Raw genomic sequence first — 23,074 nt, 5'->3', positions numbered from 1 at the left:
ATATAATTTTCCATGTGCTTAAGGAGCAGAACTTCTTTAACTGTTTTGAAAGGAGGCAAACAGATCTACTTGAGATGTTCCTCACAGTTGAAACAATTCCTAGAAGACCCTCCCAGGTGAGTTTTCCATTTGTGAGAGCTTGTCATGGCCTTACTTAGCTTGCCTGCTATGATGTTCGCTCTGGTGGAATGTATGAAGCCTGAGAAGTCTAAAGGAGTTGAGCTGCCACCTCCCAGGCCATCACAGCAAATCTGCAGAGGGGTTAAGTTCTAGTACATCCCCTGTATGTTTATTTAGCACATCACTGTGGTGTTGTCTGTGATTACATGCAGAGAGCCTAGTGACCAGAGATGATTTAAGGCCTTTAAAGCATTTACTACTGTCATTATCAACTTGACATGTGTATGATTTTGTGTATCATGCTTGTTCCACAGACTTTGCACTTTCACCACTTTTGAAATAACTTCTCAAATCAAAGTCAGAATCATCCACTGTAACAGACTGAAGAGGAGGTGGAAGGGGAATGGGAAACCTGGATTTCAAGAGAAGAGGCCCACACACCACAGAATATCCTGCCTTAGAAATTCCAATACAGGAATCTGAAAAGATAAAGGGTGTTGATGTCCATCTAGACTGACCGGAGGTATCACTGCATTTTCCTCATGTAAAGTCAAGCCAACGGAATCATAGAAGCCATGCATCTCAGAATCTTGAGAAATTCCTTGGCAGACACTAGAGTTTGAATGGAAAAACAGCTCTACTTCATATTGAGGAATAAAAGCTGTTCCCAAGGCAGAACCTAGCTGACATCCCAGGAGAAATATCCTGTGTGCAGGGATAAGAAACAATTTTTGCAAATTCACCTGAAACCTCAGATTGAGTAGGAGTTTCTGGACACTTGATAAGGACTCTTGGCAACTGGAAAAAGAATCTGCATATATAAGGCAATGATCCACATATGGTGAAATGTGAACGCCTTGAAGTCTGCAATAAGCAGTCACTGGAGCCAGATGGAGCAACAGATAGCCCAAAGGGTAAGACAAAAGACTGACAGTGTAAGCCAGATACAGAAAATCTTAACAAAAAAAAAATCTGAAATATTTGCCAATAGGACAGTGATGGTAGGCATCTTTTAAGTCTAGCTTTACTGTTGAAGTTAGTACAGGGACAAAGAGGTAACAGGGTATGAAGAGATAACATTTTGAACTTTGGGACCTTGACAAAAACCTGAAGAACAGAAAGTTCCGGTATGGGCTTCCCAAGTTCCTTCTTTCTTTGATACCAGAAGGCTCCTTGAATAAGACCCTTTACCCATATGGCACTGGTTCTCTGACATCCAGAGATTCCACTTGCTCCATAACTGGAGGAAACAGGGATAGTTGGTTTACTGGGTAAGAAGGAATCTACTGAAAAGGAGGGAGGAACTCCCATTGCCAACTGTGCCCCGTTGAAAGATTTTCAGAACCGATTTGTCTGAGACAATCTGATGCCATTACAGAATATGACTCTGAGAGAGGAAGAAATTGCCAGGATAGGGGAGCCTGAAAAGGCAATTAGTCATTCTGACTTTTTGGTCTGTCCTTGATTTTAAGAGTTTTTTCCCATTCTTTTTGGAGAATCCATCTTATTACTTCAGTTCAGTGGCACTTTGCTGCTTAAAATGCTTTTTGAAAAAGGGAGCTGAAGTGGAAATAAAATGTTTATTTGCTTTAACAAAGGAAGGTTGGAAGATCTCATCAAATCTTGTAAGAACCTCAACTGCAAAAGGGACAAACAGAACTTCCTTATCCAAGATAGAGTTTAAATTCTCAGTATTAGCATCATCTAGTTTAGCATCATATTGCACATGCTGAGAAAGTAACTAAGAAAATTACAAGTAAAAAAATACCTCATAGGTAATGGCAGTCAAAAAAAAATAACTTTTCTAGCTTAAAATACAGTATTTCATGGAGAAAAAAAAACACGTTTGTCAGAAAAAAAAAAATAAAGTAAAAAAAACAAAAAAAAATACTGGAAGGTTTCCCCCAACAGGGTAATTATCTGCCCATACCTGAAGGATCACTAGCCAATCGTCAGTACAAAGATGCCCGTGGAAGAGCATACTTTAGTGGACAAAGATGCCCACAGAAGGAGCATACTTCAGTAGATGAAGATGTGTACGGAAGAAGCATATTTCAGTAGCAAGAAAGCTCTTAAGTTTTTGTTGCTCTGTTTACCTTTTATATGAAGCTTTGCTCAAGCACTTGGCAGTTAGGGTACATAGAAGGTGCCTTTATGTTTTGAAAAGTTGAATGAATGGTCATATCCTTGGCAGGATATAGTTTTAATAGCTGAGGGCACTGCAACAGTGATCTATTTTATTTATTTTTTTATTTCCTGTTAATAATGCATAACCACTGCTGAACAAGGAAACATAAAATCACTTTCTGTGCACTGCTTTCAGCTAACAGAAAATCTTTTACAAGTACTACAACATATTACAAATTACACTGTGAGAATTTGTTTTAACTGTTAGATTTCCCCATGACTTGCTTGTTTCATGTAAAAAAAAAAAAGGAATTATGGCCTTGTAGTAGCTTTACAGGAATACCTATGTCATGTAATTTGAATAAAAATGCCTTCCCAAATCCATCTTTCACTCCTAAAAACACATGGACAGCTTTTTTGAAAATCATGCAAAGAAGTTTCTGTGGATCATCAAAAATAAAGTGGCAACCCAAACAAAGCTAAGTGTGTGGTTCCTTCCTTGCATATGTTTTACACTAGCTGAATAGTGAAGCAGTGATTAACAATTGTTTAGTGCTAACATTTTGCTATACATCGTGTTCATCTCAATGAGCATATAGGTTTGCATTACAATGAACTGTGAGGTTTCCAAGAAGTAACATTATTAAAGAAAAGGACCAATATGAATTCAGAAACATTATGTAAGTCATAAGTGACTAAACTGTAAGAACAAACACCCCCTTCTACTGGGCATGTTAAAGATTACAGTCCAAAGGTAGATTTAATTTTTTAAATGGTTTCATAAATACATGCTGCAGTTAAATCATTTATTATTACCCATTCTGTATCTGTATCATGAGGAACTGTAAACTCAAAGTACAAGATTACTCAATAAAATAAGTGTCGTATTTAAGCACTACTTTCATTCTGTAATGCAACTAATACATTTCTTAGAAAGTGCAGTGTTCATGCGACTGTAGGATTAACTTACTTTCGAATTTTCATAGCTTCTTCGTTATCATGCCTGAAGAATTCAAAGGATTTGTAGGACTGTACGGCTTCTCGCCTATATACTCCTAAATTAAAAACTAAAAAAGAAAAGCAAAAATAAAATTAGCCATAAAGCCATCATTAGTGGCCTCTGTTTGCTGCTAATGCATGTGTGTCTATATATGTTGTACACGTACACAAATATTTTATACAAAACCCTTGAATTTAGCAGCTATAAATCACCATATAGCCTAACAGTTTAGAAATAGCACATATAAAACAGTTAATAGTGTGTCTTCTGAATGAATTTAAAAAGTTGCTGATACCTTGAAGTGAATGTAGAGAAGGACTGATTAGGTACAGTCTACTTATTGACAGTATGGCTTTATGCAACATCAGCAACAGTTAGCTTGCAAGTGTACACATACACCCATGATGCTTTGCAGATATAAAACCATTTACTACAAAAAGGAAAAAAGTCACTATTCACCCAAGTAGACTAAGTAGATAAAGAGCAAGTTAGCATTACTGTTTGTGTTAAATAAAAAGGTAAATAAATGCATACATATTCACAAATACAAAAAAATCTGCCAAAATAATATTTAGTACACTAAATGCTGCTGTCCGTGACACAAGTTGGAGTCCAGCCAAACAGATCTAGATATGTACATCTATTCCACTGTGAATAAGTTCACCTGCTTGATGTTTCTAAAAGGAAGATGTAGGGGGCAACGTAAAAGACATGTATAATGAGGTAACAATGGTAGCTAAGTATTGAGGGCTAAGTGTGTATATTGAGTGCATGTATAGGACTATAACATACATTGGAATGACATTAGTGAGTAGGGTAATAAAAACAGTTCAACTGACACCGGAGTGTGTTTTACTATACACTTTGACAAAACCTCCCAAACAGAGCTATGTGACTGACGACATGGAGACTTTTATAGTGCTGATAAACTATTACCACCACAATGAGACCCATTCAGTGGACTGGTAAACTCATTCAAGCATGCTACAATTTAGACACCGGCATCAAGTTCATTAAAATGCATCTAAGAAAAATATTGCATCCACTTCTGGACCCAAAACTGCATATATAATGCTAGAAAATGAGACTTCTTACCATAACATCTTTTTAAACTTAAAATAAAAGTTGCCAGGAATAATCAATTAAATGCTACAGTATCATTAGCACAAACCATATATCATGCAGTCTGCAATCATGTGTATAGAAATGTTTAAAATGTGCAACAAGCAAAGGCTGCCTTCAATGGCCACAAGCAGCACATACTTCCTTCTAGGCTAAAAAGAACCATTTAAAAGGGGTATCTCCATGTGTGATAATCAGCGGCACACAAATCAGCTTTCCATGCTATCCATTCCAGGTCTACTTAATCAATTTCAGCAAAGCCTGAGGGAGTAAATAGCTGCATCATTGATAAGGTGGGATAACGAATAGTCCAAGCATATAATACACAGGATTATGATCTGGTTGCCGATCATAATCAATTTATTATGTGTTCGAGACAAGGACGCCAAGAGCGAAGCTCGAGAGATGAACCTTGGCATCCATGTTAAGAACGCATAATTTAAGGTTATGGTCAGAGACTTGTTTATAAGTTTTTGTAGAGCATGTATGTGCCACATTTCTGGTAAATCACTGACTGAAGTCACTAAATAATGACAGACATTTGAGTTTCAGACGTCATATCCTTCAGAAAATGCATGCTAACATAAATCTTTCTAAGTTTGTAAGGATAATATATATATATGTATACATATATATATATATATATATATATATATATATATATTATTTTTTTTTTTTTTTTTTTTTTTTTTGTAATTAAAGAGCTGGGCCAAGAGGGAGGGATGGGACATGTATCTGGATGCCTGGTGCCAGTGCAAAGAGTGGACCTTTTTTTCTTCAAATGAAGAGATTGGGAGGCAGGGATTATCCCCATGTGCTATAAAAGTTAGCTATGCCTCTAAGCTCTAGTTCCCCTCTTCTTTATAACTGTTCATAAAATCCTTACTCCTGACCACCAAAATCTGCATACCTGACACAGCTGAGGAGGTTATATATCCTTCTATGCTCTGATTTCTCTTCATGGTCCACTTTACTGCTCACTCTTGGCTCTTCACTAAATTGTTTTATATAAAATTTCATGACAAAAAGCCACATTTTTGGCACAACTTACAGACTCAGCCAAGGTATGAGTGGTCAGTTTCCACACAGCCATGGACCCTGTAAATGGCACACACAGTCTTAGCCATACCCTTTCTTTTACCAGTTATCTACAATCCCTGCATCTAAGGAACCTTATTTAAGAGCCTTCTACTCTGTCTCTGACTTAGTGCCGCCTGAAGCCAGGGCTGCAATGTGAAAAAGCTGTTTCTACCATAACCAGAATATACAGAATATATCCTGCCTACAGCACGTCCTCCTATTCTGAGTTCCAGAAGCTTCATATCATGGTAAATAACTTTTACACCACTCCTTAAACACTGCATACCACTGTCTTCTTCATCTAGAATGTGAGGCATTTCTTTCATCTGTTGCATAACTGTCAGACTCCAGCGTACAACTACTTCCCCATTCCAGACCGTTGTATTAAATATACCATGTATATCACAATCCAATGCTCCTCCTAAAACACTCTTACTGCACTTATTTACATATTACAGTCTGTAAGCAAAGCTTTCTCTGTCATCGAGCTAAGGCACTGGAAGTCACTGACTGCTCCCTTCTAGCCTTATCACAATCCAGCTCAAACAATATCCATCTTCTCAAACAAAATGCCTCTGGTTTGACTTTTCTCATTTCTGTCATGTAGATGTTACCTATGGCATATACTGTCAACAGATTTTACGTTTTAAACCAATGGTATTATTTGGGAAGACACACACAGAGTTACTGGCTGTTTATACCTTTATATTACATTTCATTCCTTTGACATTTAATACAGGTCTATACTTTCTGTAATTGTTAACTGACACCACCATTTCCAGTTTCATATGTTTTAAACACATCCATTTGACATTAGCTCAGTTACCAGTTTACACTAATTTAAAAAGGGTGGCCGCAGTATAAAATGTTGAAGAGTAGCACTAAATCACAGCTGTATCCAGTCTTTACTGGAAATGGATCCATTTAGATTGGTTTATCATCTGGAACTGGCCTTTTCTGTATAACTTGTTTTGAATTTCAGCAGAAGATTACAAACTATATTTTCTCTCTGAAGAGGGTCACAGTTAGGAGACGCCGCCATATACTGAAGTAGAACCAAAAGAGATCTGGAGTGGGGATTCTTTTGCCGACTAAAATGAGAATGAATTTTACTCAGTTCCAAGCATTCCCTGTTGAGACTGTAAATTCACTTCACTGTTTTGTATTTAGAAATGCACAGATTAAACTGTGAGCACCTTAGATTGCTTAAGTAACTGCAAAATTTAAGCTGTAAATACACTTTTGTTGCAATACATCCACACATATAAAGGATGAAAAGGTGTGGCATGGCTCACCATTATAACTCCATTGACATTTTTGTTGTAATTCATCCATACATATAAAGGATGAAAAGGTGTGGCATGGCTCACCATTATAACTCCATTGACACTTTTGTTGTAATACATCCATACATATAAAGGATGAAAAGGTGTGGCATGGCATATAAAGGATGAAAAGTGTGGCATGGCTCATCATTATAACTCCATTGACACTTTTGTTTTAATACATCCATACATATAAAGGATGAAAAGGTGTGGCATGGCTCAGCATTATAACTCCATTGACACTTTTGTTGTAATATATCCATACATATAAAGGATGAAAAGGTGTGGCATGGCTCAGCATTCAAATTCCATTGACACTTTTGTTGTACTGCATGCATACATAGAATGGATGAAAAGGTGAGGCATGGCTCAGCATTATAACTCCATTGCAGCTCAACATTTCATTTGACATTATATTAGCTCATATTTCCAGACAGTGAATCTAAACATAGTATGCTTAGGTAATGCAACACATTTAAAACAGTGCAAAATATACCTCAGAAATTAGTGCTGTGAGCCTCTGGTCATATGCCGTTCTCTCCATCTCACACACTTCTGAGAGTGTTCCTGTGAAAGTACAGTTTTGTACCTACCATAAATGTAGATGTCCGATAGACATGCAACTGCAGTCATAACATGTGGGTTGTCCTGCCTCAGGCAGCCCTCGGTCGGCCGGATTCCAAAGTCTGGGTCCGACGTCGGCTGATGTCGCATTTCTCTCCGACGTCAGAGCGGCCAGAGTATATAAGCATCAGCCGACGCCATTTTCTTCAGTGTTTCTTGCCCCAGATGCCAGGTGCCCTCCAAGGAAGGCTGTAATCAAATTGGAAGACAAAAACAGGATTCCAAACAAATACATGAGCAATAAAACAAATACACCATAACAGATATCCCCAGCTAAGAGTGAGGGGGATAGGAGTGGACCCTAAGCATAGAGGGGTATGGAGGGAGGGAAAACCCGACTGCAGTTGCATGTCTATCGGACATCTACATTTATGGTAGGTACAAAGCTGTACTATGTCCTTCAAGAATGCAACTGCAGTCATAACATGTGGGTAGAATACCATAGCTTAGCTGGGGGAGGAGGTATGCTCTAGGAAAGAGATGGTGTGGCAATCAAACCCTGCAGGACTGCCAAAGCAAAGCCTGCTCTGGATCTGGAATATAGGGGGAGATTGTAGTGTTTTGAGAATGTATGCACGGAGCTCCATGTAGCAGCTTCTAGAATGTCCTTTGTAGGCACCCCTCTTAAAAATGCTGTAGAGGTGGCTGTAGCTCTGGTGGAATGTGGTCTGACATAGGCTGGAACAGTCTTTCCATGAAAGGAATAACAGAATCTGATGCAATGTCCAATCCATTTAGAAATAGTCTGTTTTGAAATTGCTTTTCCTTGGACTGCAGGGGCGTAAGCTACAAAAAGCTGTTCAGACTTCCTACTGGCCTTGGTTCTGTCCAGGTAGTATCGAAGTTGTCTATGAATGTCCAAGGTATGCAAAAGCCTTTCCCCTTATTCTCAGGATTGGGGAAGAAAGCAGGCAGATGAATGGCTTGATTTAGAGAAACCCTAGATACCACCTTTGGCATAAAGGTAGGGTTGGTCCTTAATGAAACCCTGTCTCTGTGGAAAATAATAAAGGGTGGTATTGCCATTAGGGCCTGTAGTTCCGAAACCCTTCTTGCTGAGGTAATTGCCAACAGGAAGGCTGTTTTCCATGAGAGAAATTGCAAGTCAACTGAAGCTGTTGGCTCAAAAGGAGGTAGAGTCAGTTTTTCTAAGACAAAATTGAGGTCCCAGGCTGGCACTGGGGCCTTTCTTGGTGGCTTAATGTTCTTGATTCCCCTGAGGAATTGTCTTAGTAAGGGGTGAGAAAAAACAGGAGGATCAGTGTTGTATCTAGCTGAAATAGCAGATGCATGTATCTTTATTGAAGAATATGAGAGGCCACTCTGTAACATATCTGCCAAATATTCCAAGATAAGTGGGATGTTCAATAATGATGCATCATGCCCTTTGCTGGTATTCCAATTGCTGAATCTTTTCCACTTTGCTAAGTAGACCTTTCTGGTGGACGGTCTTCGAGCCTCTGTTAGTATCCACTGAACTTCCTTGGAGAGAGATAAGCTGAAGTTATTTATGGGATCTCCCAGGCTGTTAGCTGCAGAGTCTGAAGGTTTGGATGCAGTGTTTCGAAATTGTGTTGAGTCAAAAGTAGAGGCCACTGAGGAAGGGCCCACCTCCTGGTGTGACATATGCTCCGTAGCAGTGGGTACCAGTGTTGTCTTGGCCAATCCGGAGCTATTATGATTCCCTTGGGCTTCTCTGCTTTGATCTTTAGTAATACTGAGGTCATCAGTGGCAGAGGTGGGAATGCATAGATTGCTAGGGAGTTCCAGTTGAATGAAAGAGCATCTATTTTCCAAGCCTTTGGATGATATGTCCTTGTGCAAAATTTTGGTAGGAGATGATTGAGGTGAGAGGCAAATAGGTCCACTTCTGGCTTGCCCCATGTCGAAGTGAGTTGTCTGAAAGCCTTTGGATGTAACCTCCACTCGTGTGGATCTGTGAAATTCCTGCTTAGGCTGTCCGCCAACACATTGTCTTTTCCTGGAACAAACTGTGATTGTAACTGGATGTTTAGACTCAGTGATTTCTCCCAAAGCTGCATTGTCAGTCTGCAAAGGGGGTAAGAGTGGGTGCCCCCCTGCTTGTTTATGTACCACATCACAGTGGTGTTGTCTGTCCGTATCATTAAGTGACCTTGCTGGAGTTGGTTTTGAAAAGCCTCGATAGCATGCATTACTGCCAGCATTTCCTTTTGGTTTATATGCAGATGTGTTTCCTTTGGAGACCATTGTCCTTGTATACACCTGCCTTCCATGTGCACCCCCCATCCGAGGTCTGAGGCGTCTGTAGTCATGGTCTGTGTTATCTGTGGTTTTTTGAATGACATACCTGTGTTTTCCTGGCTCACCGAGGCCCACCATAGGAATTCCTTTTGTAGGCATGGAATGAGTGGTATGATTGTCTCCAAGTTGTTGCTGTGTTGAGACCAAATGCTTTTTAGGTACCATTGAAGCTTTCTCATGTGTAGTTTTGCTAATGGAACCAGTAGAATGCAGGATGCCATGTAACCCAGGGCCTGTAGGAATCTCCTTGCAGTCATCTGGGTGAGTTTTGCTAAACCTTTGAAGTATCGAGTTAACTTCTCTTGCTTGTCTTCTGTCAGGTAAGCCATCTGAGAGGCTGTGTCTAGTTTGGCTCCTAAGAAGATTATTTGCTGGGATGGCTGCAGTCTTGACTTTTGGAAGTTGACTGTGTATCCCAGGGCTTGAAGTAATCATATGACATATTCCAGATTTTTTGTCAACATCAATTTGTCGTCCACTTGTATGAGGCAGTCGTCCAGGTACGGGTAAATTTGTATACCCTGGAGCCTGCAATGAGCAATTACTGAAGCCAGGCATTTTGTAAACACTCTGGGCAGTAGATAAGCCAAATGGCAATGCTGAGAATTGATAATGCTCTGGCCCTGCAAGAAATCTGAGGTATCTTCTGCAGCTGTGTCTGATAGGGACATGCAGGTATGCCTCCTTGAGGTCCAGAGTAATCAGCCACGACTCCTTGCCCAGCATGGGAAGGAGTTGCTGTAGAGTCAGCATTTTGAACTTTGGTACTATGAGAAAGGTGTTTAATGCGGACAAGTCCAGTATTGGTCTCCATTGAGTTTCTTTTCTTGGAACAAGGAACAGTCTTGAGTAAAACCCTGTTCTTGTTCTTGTTGTGGAACTCTTTCTATTGCTTTCATTCGAGTTAGCAGAGTGATTTGCTTGATAGCCTCTGCCCTTTGATGTTGTGGTAGATTTGGCATGCCTTGTTTTCTTGGTAAGGTATGAAAATGAAACCTGTACCCTCGGTCTATAATGTCCAAAATCCATTTGTCCTTTGTCAGTCTGTGCCAGTTTTCTGCAAACACAGATAATTTCCCGCCCAAGGGAGCTTCTAGTTGTTCCCTGGTAGGCGGTAGTAGAGGAAAGTCATTGAGATTGTGGTTGTTGGGCAGGAGAAACCCCTGCGTCACCTCTTTGGTTTCCTGGCTGCCATTGACATCCCCTGTAAGGGCCTCTGTATTGGCCTCTTCCTCGGCCACGTCTGTTCTTACCCCTTTGAAACTTTTCTGGATTAGGAAAGGACCAGTTTTTTGAAGGCCAATTCCTACTGAATCTGGGGGGTTGAACCTGGAGGAAATCCTTTACAGTTTGAACTGATTTTGCTTTTTCTTGATGGTCTTTAACACATCCTTAGCATTTGCACCAAAAAGCTTGTTCTTTTCCAAAGGTGCATCCAGAAGTTTTGCTTTTACATGATCTGGTAGAGGTTGATCTTTTAACCAAGCATGTCTACGCATCACTGCCCCTGTCATAGCTGCCCTACATGAAGCTTCCAGTGCATCATATCCACACTGCAGGAAGTGATTGCTTACTTGCTGAGTGTTATGTACAGCTTCCTGCAAAGTCTTCCTGTCTAAAGGATCAGGAGAAGCTAATGTTTTTTTGTAAATCTTCTAAGAGATAATCCTGATATTGGAACATATGAAAAAGGCAATTTAAAGCTCTCATAGATAAGGTAGTGGATGTGTAAACCTTTTTACCCCATCTCTCTAATGACCTTGCTTCCCTATTGGAGGGCAAAGGATTTTTTGAGGTGGAGGCTGAAACTCCTTTAGGCCCCTGTGAAATAGTTTCCAAATCAACAGTGTGGGCCCTGAATAAATGGGAATGAGTTTCTGGGACCCTGTAATACCTGTCTGGCTTGGCTGGAGCAGGAGGGAGAGAATCAGGGGTAGCACTAGAATCAGAATACAAATCATCCAGAACATCAAGTACAGGAGGAATAGCTAAGGGCCTGTGCTGAGGCTTCTTAAGGAAAGTCCTAAGGCGTTTCCTGGAATCAGAATATTCCTGGCCCTGCCACTTGAAATGTTCCCTCATGCAGAACTTCCCCAAAAGAAATATCCTCAGGAGGGGAGGCCGAATGTATGGAATCTTCTGCATCCGAGTCCTCATAGGTCTGGAAGAGCTCTTCCTGGCTATCAGAGTGGACAGAGCCCTCAGAGTCTTCATCTGAAGGAGTAGGGTCAGAGGGTTCAACCCGGGGCCTTTTATCAGGAGGAGGCTGGGATGCTCTCTCAGGATGGGCCTGTGAACCTCTAATCATGGAAATTAAATCAGCAGCCATGGACATAATTTGTGTCTCCGGAGTCGGCTGAGGTAAGGATTTAGAAGTAATATGCTTTGTTTTGCTGGCTGCCTTAGTCCTAGTGTAGGCCTTAATAGACATGGCCATAGGAGGCCTGGCAGCTCCACGCAGGAGTGACCTTGTCTACTGCAATGGTCTCGGCATTTCCTCGGTTTCGTATCTGGAGGAAAATCTATAACTGGCGAGGAGGAATGTCTGGAATCGAGTCGCCGGTAATGCAGTGTCTTTGGTTCGAGCGGTGGAGAGACCGTCTCAGAGGGAACCGGAGCACTCGCGCTAGGTTTTGGCGTGGAGTCAGTGGTAGATGCGGGCCGAGGATGTCGGTCCTGGTCTTTTCGCTTTTTGGGAGTTTGCGATGTCGGAAGATCCGACGGCATGGTGTAAGCAAAATTATCGCCGAAAAAAATCTTCAGCGAACTCCGCCCGGCACCTGAGAGTGCGCTTGTTGAAGCGAGCACAGGCTACACAGGCCGAGACGTCGTGGTCTGGGCCCAGGCAAGGGAGGCAGTAAGAGTGGAAATCCTTATGAGGTATTTGTTTACCACAAAAAAGACAATTGTTAACTTTTTCAGTAATTTCTGACATCGGCTGAGGCAAGAAAAGGTCCCCAACGGGGTACTTAGCTTTTTTGATGACTTCGGTATCGTAGAATACAGGAGCTGACAAACCGGCACTTGCGAACTGCTTCTGCTTCGGGCACCGCGCGGCAAGAAAGACTGAAGAAAATGGCGTCGGCTGATGCTTATATACTCCGGCCGCTCTGACGTCGTAGAGAAATGCGACATCAGCCGACGTTGGACCCAGACTTTGGAATCCGGCCGACTGAGGGCTGCCTGAGGCAGGACAACCCACATGTTATGACTGCAGTTGCATTCTTGAAGGACATCTCCTTCCTGCAGTCTGAAATATATCTCCTTGTATGGTTTCCTGAAATATAAAGATTACTATTGCTTTTGAGCTGAGGCCTTTAATTTTTCTAAATATTTAGTTTTTTTTTTTTTTTTAAATAATGTGACAGGCATGGACCGCATTACTAACTTGGAGCATATTTAAGTTCATGAAATCTGTAATGCTTCAGCCTTTGTTTTTTTTTTTTTCATGTTCTGATGAACTCCCATTTACAGTGGGGATGAAAACACATTGATTTTTAATTATAAAGTGCTCAACTCTTGTTTGTTTATTTTAAATTGTTTGATTCATTAAAATTTGTAGTTTTGAGGAAGAACGAACAATTGTGTGGATTTCTTCCTGTATGGCTTGTCAACGATCCTATTTGGGAATCCCTTTGTGGTTCTTCAGTCTTTATTTAACAAAAAGGCTGTCCTTAGCATTTACATTATACCCAGCATTATCTCCTCCTGCACTTCATATTAGTGAAATACAGATATGCCCTTGGTGGGACTATGTAGGCATGTCCAGCAGCCCCAGATCCCTTTTCTGGACAGTTTCACTACCTGCAGCTGATACCTTATGACAGGGTGGCTCTAACCAAAGTACAGTACTTCTGAATAAATGTTTGCTTTGGAGCTCAACTACCACTTTCTGCCCATTTAGACAGCCTTTCCAAATCTTTCCTTAAGATGTTTCAAGAGTTTAACTTAAGTAATTAAAAAAAAAACACTCCAAAAGATCTTGGATGGTCTAACAACTATATCAGAGTGGACAGTCTCTCATTTAGCCTGGCCCCTGTCAGCATATCTGTAAACAACTACAAATAGATTCAATGATTTTGATATATATGTCCGTACTTTTATACAGTTTAAATTCCTTCTACTCTTGGAATAGCAGAGTTTCTCTTACTTTGCATCACCATATTTCTTCCTTCATTTCTAGGAATAAGCTAGCTATTACCTTCATATAATATACAGTTCTGCTGTGTTTTCTTTTTTCTTTCCTTTTAGAGCTTGTGAGCATCAAATTGTTGTCCTCTGTCAAACAGACAGCAGGGGCTCTACTGCACATCGTCTACTCAGAGGCAATATCTGCTTAACATACAAGGCCATGTCAAACCCAGAGCTGATGGACATGCTACACTTAAAGAAATCCCAATCCCTCAGAGCCACACGCTCCAGGGATCTAAACCTTGTCATCACAATAAACAAAACATGCTGGAGGGATAGGTTCCTGACCCAGAGACTCCACAGTCTCTGGCATAGACTGCCCATACATGTCAAGCAGAGCGCCTCCTTGGCCCTCTTCAATGGGAACCTTGACAATTGGATGGGAGAAAGGAAATTCACCCCAGGGATCAAGTCAGTCGCCCTGTTAGACAGGGGTCCAGGGAAGTAAATAGTGTGGGAATAAATAGCCAGTGAATTGTTATGGCTAGGCTTGTATAGGCCCTAGGGCCGATATCCTAGTACCAAACTATGAACATCACACTACTAAGAACTGTCCCTATGCAAAGGTTGTACTCATAAGCAGCAGCCTACTGGGATTATTTATTGTACAATGTAAGTAAGTTTAACATGAAGAGCTTAGCTGTATAGTAACAAAGTTGTCAGATATTTCCTGCTTTGGGCTGGGCAGTGGCTGTGTCATCCCCTCGAGGGACTAGACCTTATACACTAAAGACCGCTGACCTAACTGGTCACTCTCCATTCACATAACCATTAGAGTGCAGTGTCTAAACCAAATACATCCTCCCCTAGCTCATTGCTCTCTTCTTTTAGTAACTGAACTAAACCTGTTAGACTTTGTGTTTTCATGTGAATGACTCAGCAACAGCTACAAACTGGTTTCTGAAGTAAAGGACGTTGCAGGTTAGGTAGGCCTGCTATGCTCCCCACCCTACCACCAATTCCCATACACCCCACCTTACTTCAGCATTATGCTTCTTATCTCTACCTATCAGTTGTGATGCTTAATCCTTCTACCTCCCCAAACTACTTTACTACTATCACAGATGCACTCTTATTTTCGTTCAACTATTCCCAAATTCCAGCCGACATTTAGCATTATTCAAAATACCCTTTCTCCCTCCCATGCTAGTCTACAATCCATTCATTCCTTCTGAGCCTTCTCCCTGACAGTATCTCTAGACAAGTCTTTAGCAATACAACTCCTCCATTCCTCTGATCAGTCTCCCCTCCTATAATACTGACAAATTTTAATCTAACTATAGTATCACCACTACCAACAGTGTTTCTAACTAGTATGCTGCAATTTATGTATCACTGCACAAACTCACCATGCTAGCTGTCATCGCTCACATACTGATAAATATTACCACTAATAACTAATTTTCTACACCATAACTCACCTCAGATCTTCCATAACATATCATCATCCTTCTACCATTCTACTTTCTTGGATCTTTTCAACTACAAATAAATTAAATCAAAGTTCTTACCAACAAAAACTACAGTAAAACCAAAGTCAAAATATAAATGTCTCTACATTTTTATACTCAATAATTCTATTCAGAAACTCAGTGGTGACATTCACTTCAACCCTGACCCCACTAAACAGCAATCCAGCCAAAACAACTGCAGATGCTTTTAGATCTGTTTTTGTCTACCTCTGAATCTAAACTCCTGCTCCTAAACATGAATGTTAAAAGTATATGTAACAAAATCCAAGACATTTCTGCATTGCTCACATGACATACTAGTTACTGCTAAAACCTGGTTAAAAAATGCTATATTAGAAAATGTTTCTGCTTTTATTTGACCCACATTCTTCCCACAATCACTAACCACAGACCCACTAACTCATTAGTCCAGTACTTCTTGGCATCCAAAGACATTTGGCATAGGAAGCGAGAGCTGGGATGAGTAAGAAGATTTTACCAGGTTTCATGTTTGAGAATGAAGATGATTCTCACTGGCATGGTCTGCTTGGTGTTGTCTGCAGCACCTCTAAAAGAGGCTGGAATGTGTCGATATAACTCACAAAGTGATGCATATATCTCTCTTTGTACTTTACCTTGGTAACCAGAGGGGCATTTCAAACTACAAAGACTCAAGTTCCCATCCTACAAATGCACATGATGAGCCAGTCATCAAGAGAAGGTGAAAGGCAGAGATCGCAAGTGCAAAGGATAATACAGCTAGATGCAGCATGCGCAATTAAGATCCCCCAGAGCTGCTGCGAGATGAAAGAGGAGTACCATAAACTGAAAAACAGAAATTCCCACTTGAATCACAAGAGGTCTGTAGTCAGAATCGGAATAAAGGAGGAGACATATGTCAGATTCCAGATGACCTAAATGCCCCATTCGGCATGTACCTCGCAAAGCACATGCATCAGCTGGAAAAACCACAGAGGTTCCCCACCAGGAGAATCCACGGCCTCAAAAATCTACCATACACAGATAGGCTAAAAGCCCTATCCCTCTACTCAGTTTCCTACAGACTCCTCAGAGGTGACCTCTGTCTGGCATACAAGGCAATCTTGGACGCCGCCTTGATGGGACTGCTGCATATCCGCAAGTCCAGCTCCATTCGAGTAACCCGCATGTGTGGCCTCAACCTGGTCTGTGACATCAATAGGACTTGTTGGCGGGACAGATTTGTATTCCAGAGACACCCCCATCTGTGGAATAGACTCCCTCTCCATGTCAAACAGAGTACCGTTTTACCCCTTTTTAAGCAAAACCTGGATAACTGGATGGGAAACAGAAAATACATCCCTGGGATTCCACCTGTGTCCCTGCTGGACAATGGCATCAGGTGGTGACTTGTTTAAACATGGTCTAAACTCTTGGCTAGGCCTATAAGGGCCTCAGGGGCAATAGCCTAGTAACTTCCTATGATCATATGATCCCTTGGAAAGGAAGAGAATTCAAAAACAAGCATTACTCTCTTAAATGTCTGATTTCTGACATGACTGTCGAGGCTAGAAAGCAAGAGGACTACTTTACCCATCTCTGTGGTCTGGAATAACAAACAAACCCCTGAACTGAGAAAAATTCCCAAATGTTCATCTTACCTCAAGAAGAGTGATCTTGAGGAAAATGAACCTGAAAGCAGTAAGAATACAGACAGGGACAAGGATAAGCTTTAAATACAACTATGCCTGTCTGAGACAGACTCCAGGAACACTCCAATGTGATCGACTTCTGAAACTCAGTACTGCTCAACACACCTCATTGATTTGCGAGTTTCATCCTCCCTCAAAGGACTAGAGACTAAGCAATCATTTCCCAGTACTTAATGACAGCTTGCATAAGAGGCATATTGAAGCAAGAGTCATTAAAGTACGAGGCAGCTAGCAAGTAGAGATTAAGACAGTAATCCTTCAGCACATTCAAAATGTTGTTACACAAGATTTATGGGTGAGAGCCACTGTTTTTTTATTTTGATAAAACTCTACACATTCCTGTCTGCATACATCGTTCCTTGTGCTCCTTAGCAAAGCTAAGCACTGAGCAGTGTTTGTAAAACAGGATGTGCTAAATATGATGCAATGTATAGAAAATGCACATGTATGGGTATCTGTTGTTATATGTAGCCTTAAGATCCAGACAGTTCATCGTCAAACAAGTTTGAATCTGTCTGCAACAGAAGCAACTGCAATATAATGAAATGAAAGTGTATTTCTACCTGTAAACACTTTGTTGGGCTGTGCTTCAGTAATGCAATTGAACAATTTTAGAGTAAAAATGTAATGGCTATTCTTCATCTGTATTTTAACATTTTAATATTTTAAATCGTCAGACCAACTGCACTGAAGTGCTCATGTGTTTTTTTTATTTATAAAAGCTTAATCAACACTATGTTGGCAAAAATTACGGTCAATGTATATTGTGTAGTGGGACCTTTTGCTCTCAGAAAAGGCATTTTCTATCTATAAAATGTTTTGGAGAACAGCCTAATGGATTAAACATGACACAATCCACAACTTTGTCTGCATGAACCTTACAGAGATATTCACTATGTACTGTACCTTCCTTAGCATATACTGGGAAAGCATTTTTGTCAGATGTCTCAAGCCATAAAGCTAAATGAGCACAGCAATTCTAGGTAATGTAAAAGACACTTTTGTAGTTCACACTGCCATTTTTATATAACAAGTATCCTTGTAAATGATCACCTAAAGTTAAAACCTTGAACTATTCTACAAATAAAATAAATGTGGGATACAGTCATGATTCCTCACATATCAGGGCACAACTTTGTCAACTTCAGTTATATAATTCCCACACATTGAAAACATCAGTAAAAATGAGTTTGGTTCATAAAAAAGTAAGACTTTTTTAAAGTTTTAGGGATAAATAAATGAGCAAAACAGTTCACAAAGGACCTGCGTGACAGCAACACTCTGGTCAGTATACCACTAAAAGTTAACTTAAAAACAAAAGACTATTTGGCAGGGTCAAAGGGCCTTGTCCTACTCCACCTGCTAACACATCTAACTAGAGAGGGGCACAGGGAACTAACGGCTAGTATGCCAGATGACTGGCAACACTACTGGGCTAGGCTTGCAATGGTTTCAGGGCCGTTAGCCTAGTACTTACCTATAAACCTAACTCCAATGCAGATGCACCTTGGAGAAACTTATATTTTGTACAGTTACAATCTCAGAAACCATAGTTTATTCTAGTGATGATTTCAGCACATCCAACAAAGTTGCACTATTAACAAGTGACAATTCTTCATTCCGAGATATAATTAAATAAACCATCTTCAATAAGCACATCTGGGTAAGTAGTACAACTTGGCTAGTGGACACTGTCAAGCTGCAGATTTTAGATTGAAACAATGTTGGCATTGAAGTGCAGCAAATTCTGAACTGATTATGGGAATTACAGGAATACACAGGCCACAGCCTCTGCATGGAATTGTGGGACCCCCCCCCCATGAAAAACACTTCCTTTTAAAATCTGATATAATGTTCGCCTTCATTTTGTTAGATCAAAAGATTTTCAGTCTAGTGCGCTAAACCTGTATTTTCTAGATTCTCTGTCCAACACTAAGCAGTAAAATAAATATATTAAGTTAAAAAAAGTTATGTACTCACCATAACATTCCATGTTTGTTGTCCTTGATTTTGCCTTCCTTCTTGTTGCTCAGCCATATTCTAAAGCTAGAGACCTTCCACTGGCTCGAGGCTAGAACCTATCCCATCATGCCTAGTGCTAGTTACCCAGATCTTGTTTGTGATAAGCCATAACACTAGACCACAATATGCAGATATACAAACTATAGCCATATATAAAAAATATATATGTGTAAATACATACATATATAAGAAAAGCCATTAAGCCATAAGTAGAAACTCTTATTCTATCCAACTCATAAGGCAGGAAGGGAATCAAGGCCTATACAGCAAAGATGGACAACTCGTCGCGATCCTCCAGGAGGGGGACGGAGGGTGGTATGAAAGAAGGAAGGCAAGATCAAGGACAACAAACATGGAATGTTATAGTGAGTACATAACTTCTTTACGTTATGTTGTCCCTATCTCGCCTTCCTTCTTGTTGGTTGGGACCGCGTCCCCAGCACCTTCTTTTGGGTGGCTCAATGGAATATACTCTTTAGGACTGTGGAACCAAAGGATGTCCTGTTCCAGGAGGACACATCTACTTTGTAATGAGTGATGAAGGTATGGGGTAAGATCTAGCTGTAGTCAACTGGATGTATAAGAGAATTTAAGTACCTTTATCTGCACTTTTTTTCAAATAATACAGTATTTAAATTGATTTAACTGTGTTGCATGATTATTAACTGAACTGGAAGTTTTGACTCTGTTCTTCAGTTAGTGCTTGCTTGAATTTTATTATTTGTTAGTAATTGCAGGTGTGGGGTAGCCACATTCTTTGATTTCCTGTCCTTGCCTATTTAAGTGGTACAGTTTGAAATATTTTCTTCTTAAAAACCTCAGCTTTGGCAGGCTAAGATCTAGCTGTATTCAACTGGATGTAAAAGAGAATTTAAGTACCTTTATCTGCACTTTTTTCAAATAATACAGTATTTAAATTGATTTAACTGTGTTGCATGATTATTAACTGAACTGGAAGTTTTGACTCTGTTCTTCAGTTAGTGCTTGCTTGAATTTTATTATCTGTTAGTAATTGCAGGTGTGGGGGTAGGCCTTGTGATTATCTTTAGTGTCCATAGCGATTTTTCTCTCAAAGTTGGCCTTGGATGTTTTTATGAGAGAACGTAGCTTTCTACTAGTGCTGATCAGAGATGCCTTCTCTTTATGGGATTTTGCTCTGTCGTGCAGTAGCTTCCTTCTTTTGTTATACAATTTGTTTATGGCTGGGGTCCACCAGACAGGACGCCTGCCCTTGGTGGAGAGGGTCTTGGTTTTATTTGGGATTGCATGATCCATGCATTCTTGGAGATGTCCGTAGAAAGCATTTGTGAAGGATTCAGCATTGTGGGATCTGGTTTCTACTGGCCCAGTGGGCTTAAAGGATACCATCTCAGACTTAAGAAGTGTAAAGTCGGCTTTTGAGAATTTTTTCACTGTAGTCTTTTGTGTTGGGGGTGGAGGTGGGATATGTATATCCAGGGTGATTAGTTTGTGGTCAGATCTCACTAGTGAGGGGTATACTTCCATTGTGGAGCACTTTGTCCCCATGTTTGTGATGATCAGGTCTAGTATATTATCTCCCCTTGTGGGAGAGGTGACTAGCTGTTCCATTGCATATGAATTTATGAATTCCAGGAACCTTTGGGCTAGGGTGTTAGGGCTAGAATAATGCACCCAGTCTATGTTAGGGTAGTTGAAGTCTCCCAATATGATGGTGTTTGGTGAGACATTCATATCCTCCAATGTCTTCAGGAAGGCTGAATGGGGTTCCTGAGATTGGGAGGGTGGTCTGTAACATGATACCAGTTGTATAGCAGTTTTGTCTATGGTTAGTTGCACCTGGATGGTCTCTGATACTTCATGTGTTGTCACTAACCTGGAGGTGTGGGTGTCCTTGATGAATATGGACACTTCTCTCCCTTTTTGGTTTGGCCCGAGTTTTGGGGCCGAAAAGCAGGATACGAGGTATAGCCTGGTAGCACTGGGGTGCTCTCAGGAGCCTTGAACCAGGTTTCAGTTACTGCACAGACATCGATGTTCTCCATACTGAGGAGTGCTTCGAGAGCCTGCATCTTGAGATTTAGACTTCTGGCGTTGAGCAGCATTACCCTTAATTTTTTTCCATTTTTGTTTTCTAAGGAGGTGGGTTTGTCTTTTGAGCCTTGCCCAAAAAAAGGTACTATGGGGGTGGCAAGAGCCTTAGCCAATATCTGGAAGCCCAGTGGTGACAGATGCAAGCTGTCCCTTGCGAAGCAGTGTGGCTTGTCCAGCATGTCATCCCAAGCAGACAGACATTGGATCCCCCTAGAATGACACCAGTAATTGAGCCAATTATTAAAGCTGATCATCTTGTCTTTGTATTGTGGCATCATTCTTGGTGAGGGCAAGATGCTGCTCAGGGTCAGGGTCATACCAGCCTGGGCTACATAATCAGAGAGCTCCTCTATGTCTCTTTTCATGTAGTCCAGGGAGGTAACGTCTCAGGTCATTCACGCTGGCATGGACAATGACGGAGTCATATTTGTACTTGCTTTGGAGTGACCTGAGTGCGTGTGTTATGTGGCGGATCCTAGCTCCCGATAGGCAGCTCACCATTACCCTCTCCTTGTTCAGCCTGGTAAGTGGAACGTCAGTGTGTCTGACTATAGAGTCACCTATTACTAGTGTATCAGGCATGGTGTTTGGCCTTAAGGGCTGTGATTGTTTGACACACTGATTTATTGAAGTATGTGTTGCATGTGTTATGTTTTGAGGTGGTGGATTTTTGGGTGTCTGCTTTGGGAGCCTCTGTTGTTTTGGTAAGTTTTTTGTTAGAGTCTCAGAGTATGTCTTTGTGTTATTATGTGTTTGGTTTGCAGTTGTGGAAGGTCTACGTGGGACTGGGTTTGCTGTGTGTGTGGTTACCTTCTCCTCCTGTCTGGTCTTGCCAGTCCTGAGTTGAGAGAGTTCAGCCTCCAGTTTGGCTATATAGTTGCATCTCTCACATGTATTTGTGTTTGTTGGGAGGAGGAGAGGGTTGTCTGTGTACATGAGACAATTGTAGCATTGTCTCAAGATTCCCAGATTAACCAGCTGAACCGGAGAGGATGCTAGTAATCTACCACTCAACATGCTAGAATATTATAAGGGAGTGCTGTGCCTTTAAGGGAAGTTGGTACTCACAGGGGTGGTAGGTGGATGTAGTGCTTACTTTAGTTTGAGAGTGCTTACTTAGAAAAGAGGTTTTGAGAACAAGTGCTAGGCTTATAATAAAGCGAGTAGACTGATTATTATAAGAGTAGAGCTTTCTTATGGGAAAGTTTGAAGAGCAGACTTGGCGGAGCCAGAAAAAGTTTAACCTTGTTTAACCAGCGCTGAGCTATGTGCACAATCGCGCAAAGCCACGCAAACACGGATTTTAACCAGGGAACTTCAAAAGAGCTAGAAATGGTCCAAAACAACCAATTACTACACGCTCTTGTGCTGAGGTCACTCCTTCAGGGACAGATAGGCTGCTCAAAGCTCCCCTCTCCCACTGGTGAGCAAAGAAACTTCCTTCAATCCAAGTAAGGCAATGGACAACACAGGAATTACACCATAGCTCAGAATACAGCAAAGCCTGTATACTGGTTTAAACTAGTAGAGGAGAGGCGGGAAAACAAGGATTTTTTTTTTTTTTTTTTGAGATAGAAAGCACACAGAAATGCAGAAAACAATAATACATCAGTTACAGAGGCTAGCCCACTTTAGTGGGCAGCCTCAGTTAAATTTAACAAACAAACAAACTTTCGACCAATTTTCGACCAAATGTAACTTTAAGTGCAGATAATATATAATGCAACAAACAGCTAAAAAAACAGTTTAAGCTTGTTCAAAGTAAGCAAGAGAAGGTATTTTAGGTAAAAAACAGCAAAAAATACTTAAATCAGGAAAGTAGTCGCTTTTCTCAGTTCTCTGCTGCTAGGACCACTCTGCAGGAACACGAGGAGCTGTTTCTGAGTAGTATAGCCAGAAAAAAATGCTCAGAGGCGAATTTTAAAGAGGGAACTTCAAAAGAGCTAGAAATGGTCCAAAACAACC

At 40.8% G+C, this 23,074-nt stretch overlaps 1 protein-coding gene across 5 annotated transcripts in view; it reads right to left on the bottom strand.

Moving 5' to 3' along the window:
• PFKFB2 (6-phosphofructo-2-kinase/fructose-2,6-biphosphatase 2) overlaps nt 1-23,074 on the bottom strand; it is a 655,955-nt gene that overhangs the window by 587,513 nt on the left and 45,368 nt on the right. For all 5 annotated transcript variants that reach the window (XM_044076459.1, XM_044076460.1, XM_044076462.1 and 2 more), the window contains exon 3: nt 3,218-3,314. In XM_044076459.1, coding sequence (XP_043932394.1) covers nt 3,218-3,314 — 97 coding nt within the window. The remainder of the gene's footprint in view (nt 1-3,217; nt 3,315-23,074) is intronic.

This window comes from Protopterus annectens, chromosome 7.part0 (genome assembly GCF_019279795.1).
Source record: "Protopterus annectens isolate FY-2018-M chromosome 7.part0, PAN1.0, whole genome shotgun sequence".
NCBI classification, from domain to species: domain Eukaryota; kingdom Metazoa; phylum Chordata; order Ceratodontiformes; family Protopteridae; genus Protopterus; species Protopterus annectens.
This window is presented reverse-complemented; position numbering and strand designations above follow the sequence as displayed.